General features: G+C 52.6%; 1 protein-coding gene across 5 annotated transcripts in view; it reads left to right on the top strand.

Annotated features, from left to right (window-relative positions):
- ATG101 (autophagy related 101) overlaps positions 1-5,286 on the top strand; it is a 29,152-nt gene extending 23,866 nt beyond the window's left edge. Inside the window, exons 4-6 of one of the 5 annotated variants that reach the window (XM_015559622.1) lie at positions 1-97; positions 3,115-3,435; positions 4,582-5,286. In XM_015559622.1, coding sequence (XP_015415108.1) covers positions 3,184-3,435; positions 4,582-4,986 — 657 coding nt within the window. In that variant the 5' untranslated portion in view covers positions 1-97; positions 3,115-3,183 and the 3' untranslated portion in view covers positions 4,987-5,286. The other 4 variants (XM_006757055.2, XM_006757056.2, XM_015559619.1 and 1 more) reach the window with 4 other exon arrangements.
- Positions 5,287-7,209: the final 1,923 nt, after the last annotated feature.

Raw genomic sequence — 7,209 nt, 5'->3', positions numbered from 1 at the left:
GTCCGGAGGGAAGGCGCGCCCCGAACTCCCAAGCCCGGCCAGGTGGGCGCGGAGTGCCGCCCCCGAGACCACCTCTCCGGAGCCCGCTCCATCCCCGGTAGCGAATTGTGGGGGTTCTGGGCGGGTGGCGGTGGGAAAACTGGGCCCAGGCCCGAAGTTGGCGCTGAGTCCGGCCCGCGTTCTTGATGCGTAGCCGGGCGCTGTCTGTCCTGCTTTCAGTCCTCCGCTTGCGCTGGGTCGGACCTGCGGGGATCTTGCCGGGTGCGAAGAGGAGGAGGAAGGGGATGATCCGAGCCTGAGTGACCCGGCTCCGGCCTGTGCGCGTAGGGTGGTCCTGGGGTGCCCTGGGCTCCAGCCTGGCGCTGAGAACGCAGGGGTCGGTCTGCCCCTGTGATCTGCAGACCTGGGCGTGCGAGGACCAGGGTGACGGGACCTCCCTGCCAGGCCCTATTCTGTAGAATTCCTGGCTCACGGGAGGCCGGGTGAGGTTGAGGGGACAGGCAGGCTCATCACAGACCAAAGGTGGCCGCTCTGGGAAGGAGGCTGGGGCTGGTCAGTCCTGATTTCCTGGAGAAGTGGAGCCCAGGATAGCGTGGAGAATGAGGGTCGGGCTGGGCTTGGGGCAGAAGTGAAGCTGTGCATGGCCTGTTTGAAGTTTGTGGGGGACATCAGAGGGCGAAGTTGTGGAAGAAGGGGGAGCTGCCCTGGAGCTGGGAGTCTCTAGCTGGGGGACTGGTGGATGGAGTTAAACTGGATGGAGGGCAGCAGTGAACAGGAGAGCCGGCTGATCCGTGACCTAAGAGCATAGAAGAAACCCGCCCAGCAGCCCCAGCAAGGACCGGGAGTTCCTGGGTCCGGGTGAATCCAGCAGTAACTTCGCACCAGGTTCCAGGTACCAGGTTCCTGGTGGTGGATAGGACGGTCCCTGCCCTGGAGGAACTGTCTACCTCCTGGGGGAGACAGGACAGGATGACACCTGCGAGAAGCGGACTGCTGGGACAGGTGGGCCCGGCTGATTGCCAAGCGAGGGGCAGAGCCCGTTGGCTTTCTGACCCGCCGCCCTGTGTGTTCAGTGGTGAGCAGCACCGCTTAAGGGGGAGAGAGACAGACTGAAAAAAAGTTAGAAAAGAGTTGTCAGGACCTCTGCACCTGGGTGTCTGAGCCTAAGTGAAAGCAGCAGAGAAGGGCTCAGCCGCCACGGAATTACGTGAAAGGATGAATTTTGGATGATTTAAGCGATTAAACTTAGGAGTGTTTTATTCTACAACAAAGACTAGTCGAAAGAGGAAAGAGTTCCTAAGATTGAGGTGCTCAATAATAAAAACGTAACGTGTGTGACATGGCCTTGGGACTGGATAGTGAATAGAGGCTGGAAGGAGACTTAGTGGACAGGTACGTGCGAGGCAACTAGAATTGAAGGAACTAGGATTGAAGTCTGGAAGCGTGGGAAATCATGTTTTGATTTAGGGAAAAGTTGATCTAAAAGTTGATAATTATAACCAGTTCCTACACAGTTGCTTCAGCCTCACTCCGAGTAGATGTGATGTTGGCATGTTCCTGGGGGACGGAGACTTTAACCTGTAGAAGGGAGGAGGGGGTGATGGAAGAGTTGCCTCTAAACAGCCGAAAGGCTTCTTTGTGGAAAGCGGTGAGATTTCTTCTGTGTGGCTTCTGATAGCAAAACTAAGACTAGTGGTTTGAAGCACTAAGAGAGAGTCCTCAGGAGAGCTGTCTAAAGATGGGGTCATCGCCGTGAGAGGCACTGAATTCCCTGTCAGGGAGCTTTGTAAGCGGAACGCTCTCAGCTAAGAAACGTGGCTGTCCCCTCTCCCTCTGGGCGCATCTTCAGTTACCTACTGAGTTCTGGTTCTCAAGTCTGTTCTTTTCTTCCCTCTCCCTCCACCGGTGCAGCCGTGTAGCCTTGCGTCGTCTTGCAGCAGGTACAACATGGTAACTATAGCAGCTCATGCCTGCTGTGATTACTGATTGCCAGGTACTGCTTTAAGTGCTTTAGAGATGCCAGCTCACCTAATCCCCAGAAAACCCTTTTAAGGTAGCGATTGTTAAATCCCCTTTTTACAGATTGGGAAAACTAAGGCACATTAGGAGCTCAGCAGCTTGCCTAAGAGCACACAGTGAGCAGTTGGCAGAGCTGGGGTTCCAGCCCAGGCTGTCTGGCTTTAGAGTCATTGTTCTGAACCACGATTCTGTGTTTTACATGTGTTGTTTTATTTAACCGTCACAACAATCCAAATTTACGGATAAGAAAGCAGAGCCGGAGAAGGTGCGAGATTGGCCTAAGATCACTGCCAGACATGGGAGAGCTGGGATTCACACCCAGGACTGCTGGACATGGAGCCCCAGATTCTGCACTTCATCCCCCACAGCCATTTGCTGCCCCTGTCACTGCCACTGCTGTAGTGGCCTCTAACTGGACTCCATGCCCAGCCTTTCTGCTTTACTGTGAATTGGCAAGCTTTTACCCTGGAGTCTGTGGACGGCCTGGAAATAAGTGAGATTTGGTGTGTCTGTGCAGGTCAGTCAGGTTTAAAGCCAAGTCTCCTTAGCTTCTGTTGACGTCTCAGAGCATTTTGTGACCCCAGATAGTGAAGAGGCTGAGTTAACTTTCTGATGCACCGATTTGATCTTGGCACAGTGATGCATCGACTCTCCACTGTCCTTAGGACAGAGTTCAAATCCTTAACCTGGTCATTCAAGGTCCCAGGAAATCAGACTGTCCTACTCCCACCTGCTAGTCTCGCCAGTATGGGAACATTTGCCTGCCTGTCTCTCCTCCACCCTGGCAGCTTCTCAAGGGCAGGTGTTTGCCTTTAGTGGCCAGTGCCTGACAGGTGCTGCACAGTGAGCATGTGTTGTAACCAGCACTGAACCCTAATGGAGCTCAAGCCTTGGCCAGTTGTGTGGCCTGGTAGCTTTGCAGCTCTCCCCCTTTCTGATCCCAGCAGCCTAAGGTTCTCTGATAGTAGGTATGCCGAAATGCAGAGAAAGGCTGCGGAGGCAGGGGCTGGGCTGGGCCTGGAAGGAAGTGAGCAGGTAACATGCAGATCGTTCAGAAGGTTTCAGTATTCTGACCTGGCTCTTCTTGCAGGGCAGCCCCTGTGTGGGGTGAAGCTCCCGTCTCTACTCCTGTCCCCCACCCTGTTGTGGGCCACTGGCTGCAGGATGAACTGTCGCTCGGAGGTGCTGGAGGTGTCGGTGGAGGGGCGGCAGGTGGAGGAGGCCATGCTGGCTGTGCTGCACACGGTGCTCCTGCATCGCAGCACAGGCAAGTTCCACTACAAGAAGGAGGGCACCTACTCCATCGGCACCGTGGGCACCCAGGATGTCGACTGTGACTTCATCGATTTCACCTACGTGCGCGTCTCCTCTGAGGAGCTGGACCGTGCCCTGCGCAAGGTTGTTGGGGAATTCAAGGTAGGGTGTGGCACCGTGCTGTCAGGACTCGAGAGGAGCATCCTTACCCTCTGGGTTGGCTCTGCGTAACTGAGGTGGGAAGGGCCCTGGCTACCCTAGGAGGAGGGGGTAGAGGGAGCCTGGGCAGAATTATTAGACCAGATGCTCCTATTTGCTGCTCAGATGAGAAGAGGGAGAAGCAGCAAGGTCTGATCTGCTCTTTGCCTCACTTTCCTCTTCTGTTCCTTGGCTTCCTTTTTTATTTTATTTTATCATTATTATTTAAAATATATTTTTACTGATTTCAGAGAGGAAGGAGAGGAAAAGAGAGAGAGGAAAACATTAATGATGAGAGAGAATAATTGATTTGCTGCCGCCTGCATGCCCCCCATTGTGGATTGAGCCTGCAACCCAGGCATGTGCCCTCACCAGGAATTGAACCATGACCTGCTGGTTCATGGGGAATGCTCAACCATTGAGCCACACCAGCCAGGCTCCTTGGCTTCCTTCTTTCTAATCAAGGATCACTGGGCTTTATATTCCTCCCTCCTTTTCTTTAAAGATTGTGAGTTGAGGTTGTCATTGAGCGAAGGAAGTGGAAGGATTGTGCTTAATTAGCAGTGGGAATGCATACAGGGTTTACCTGGGGAGTAGATGTTGGAGTGCGTTTTGAAGGATGGGGCTAAAGGGGTGTGGTTGTTGAAGGAGCAAGAAGGCCCTTCGAATAAAGGTGAAAAGTAAGGATTTTGAAATCAGACAATCTGGGTTCATTCACAGGCCGTTCACTGGCCTGTGACTTTTGGCAAAATAACTTCAATCTGAGCCTCATTTTGCCTCAATATTCCTGCCTCCCAGAGTTGTTGAGGGGAGTAAGTGGGATTGTGTATATAAAGTGCCTGGCCCTGAATAAGTGCTTTAAAAACGGCAATTCTGAACAAAGCTGGAGGAGTTGGGCAAGGAGACAGATTTTGTTGTTTTGTCTAAACCACTCAATTTTAGGCAGGCAGTTTGCTGTGTCCCAAATCTGTCTTCTCTGTTTCTCATTCCCTGCCCTCCCTAAAGGATTAATAGAGCTAGGAGAGCATAATTCCCTGGGGCGCAGGAAGCAGATGCTCACAGGATGAGAACTCCTGTCCTAGCCTGTTATCTGCTACCCTTTCTTCCCAGGATGCACTGCGCAACTCAGGTGGTGATGGGCTAGGGCAGATGTCCTTGGAGTTCTACCAGAAGAAGAAGTCTCGCTGGCCTTTCTCAGACGAGTGCATCCCCTGGGAAGTGTGGACAGTCAAGGTGCACGTGGTGGCCCTGGCCACGGAGCAGGAGCGGCAGATCTGCCGGGAGAAGGTGGGCGAGAAGCTCTGTGAGAAGATCATCAACATCGTGGAGGTGATGAACCGGCATGAGTACCTGCCCAAGATGCCCACGCAGTCGGAGGTGGACAACGTGTTTGACACAGGCTTGCGGGACGTGCAGCCCTACCTCTACAAGATCTCCTTCCAAATCACCGACGCCCTGGGCACCTCAGTCACCACCACCATGCGCAGGCTCATCAAAGACACCCTTGCTCTCTAGGCCGTGCTGGGTGCCTTGGGTGCTCCTTGACGGCTTGCAAACCTCGGCCTCTGGGGATTGTACTCTCAGGCCCTTGGGGCTCTGGAACCTGCTCCGGGTCCTTGGTAAGGCTTGGAAGGGCCATCCCCTGGCTTCCTTGATTTGTGGTTGCCAGTCTCTGGCCAGCCTCGTAACCTTCACTGACGGTCAGGTCAGGCCAATACTGTCTGCCACCTCTGGTGGATCCCCCTTCCTCCTCTACTGTATAGAAGGGCCATCACTGTGATGGTGAATAAAGTTGAGAATGTGGGTTTGGGTTGAGCCATCTCTCCCTTGCCTTGTGTTCTGTCCTGAAACATTAACACTTTCTGGTAGACTTGTGAGGACACAGGTGTGTTGAGGGCATTGATCCAAGATGAGGGGAATGGGTGGATAGGATTACAGATAGATTAAAGCTGACTGATGTTGTGTTTTGTTGGGCATTCACATGTTACCCACCAGGGTGTGACCAGGGTCAGTCCCTTGAATGAGGACACAGATCAGGATCTATTGCTTTTATTTAAAAACTAGAGGCCCGGTGGGGTCCCTCAGCCTGGCCTGCGCCCTCTCATAATCCGGGACCCCTTGGGGGCTGTGGGACTGCTGGTTTCAGCCCAATCCCCGCAGGCTAGGCCAAGGGACCCCCACGGGCGCACGAATCTATGCACTGGGCCTCTAGTATGCATATAAGACCCTTGGTTAATCTCTTCCTGCCCTGCCCCTCCCCCTCTTCCCCATTCCTTCTGAGATTCATCAGTCTGTTCCATGTTTCCATGCCTGTGCATTGAGTGTCTGCCCCCCCGATGGTCAGTGCGCATCATAGCTACCCGTTGAATGGTCGATTGGTTGGCTGGTCACAGGCTTTGATTGATTGATTGATTTTAGAGGGAGAGAAACATTGATTTGTTCCAGTTATTTTTGCATTCATTGGTTGATTGTTTCCTGACCGGGGATTGAACTCTCAACCTTGTTGTATCAGGATGATGTTCTAACCAACTGAGCTACCTGGCCAGGAGGCTCTGTTGCTTTTAGATATGACAGTGTTGTTTCTCCTCCCTAAGGAAGTTATACCATCCCTGGCCTGTATATTGTGTGGTCTTGCTTTATGATGGCAGAAACATCAATGATGAGAGAGAATCATTGATTGGCTGCCTCATGCATGCCCCACACCAGGGATCAAGCTGCAACCTGGGCATGTGCCCTGACTGGAAATCAAGCCATGACCTCCTGGTTCATAGGTCGATGCTCAACCACTGAGCCATGCCAGCTGGGTTTCTTTGTCTTCATAGTGCACACAGGCCTAGCGTGCACCAGAGAGTTCATTTGATTTGGGGTTTCTCTGTGGAGAGAGATCGGCCAGCTTGAGACTGGTATCTGGTGACACTTCTTTCAGATTGGGCTGGCCCTGGCTGGTTGTTGGAACGTTACTGTGGCAGCTCACACTCGTTTCAACACAGGCATACTCAAAATCAATGACCTTCATTGTGTGCTTTTTATTGATTTATTCCATATTTTGCAATGCTTTTTGGTTACATCTGGGCCAGTTGTAACAGACTAAATGAACTCTGTGTAGGGAGGGGTGCTAAGGGAGCAATGGTTGGGGTGGGGGAGGGGGCGTGCCCATGGTCCTGGAGCAGGTAGGTAGTAGCCAGGATTGGCAGGAAGCGTGTGCACGTTTCTCTCATTTCAAGCCGTTTTTGGCCATGTGATAGTTCATGACACGTTTTGTGATGTCCTACCCTTGATTTCTGAAGAAACGGAGAACTCAGGGGTCTGGAGATGGGGAAGGCCCATCCCCAGCAAGTCCTTAATGGTGTGTGAGCCCTACTTGGCCTGTAGTCTGGGTGACCTTTTCTCCTAGCTGGCCATCAGCTGATCTCTTCTGAGTTGGATGACACATGTGTTTGCTAGCAGTGACTTTATTGTATTCTTTTTGTTAATGATCCTTTCTTCCATTGATTTTTAGAGTGGAAGGGAGGGAGGGGGAGAGAGAGAAAGAGAGAAACATTGATGTGAGAAAGACACATCAATTGGTTGCCTCCCCCATATGTCCTGACGGGGCCAGGGAATGAACCTGCAACCCAGGTACATGCCCTTGACTGGGAATCAAACCCCCGACCCTTTGGTGTGCGGACTGACGCTCTAACCACTGAGAGCACTGGCTAGTGCAGCAGTGACTTTGTTTTAAAGAGCTCAGGGTTGCTA

Source organism: Myotis davidii, unplaced genomic scaffold, assembly GCF_000327345.1.
Source record: "Myotis davidii unplaced genomic scaffold, ASM32734v1 scaffold233, whole genome shotgun sequence".
Taxonomy (NCBI): Eukaryota; Metazoa; Chordata; class Mammalia; order Chiroptera; family Vespertilionidae; genus Myotis; species Myotis davidii.
The sequence above is the reverse complement of the archived record's forward strand: the minus strand, read 5'-3'. Positions and strand labels throughout refer to the sequence as shown.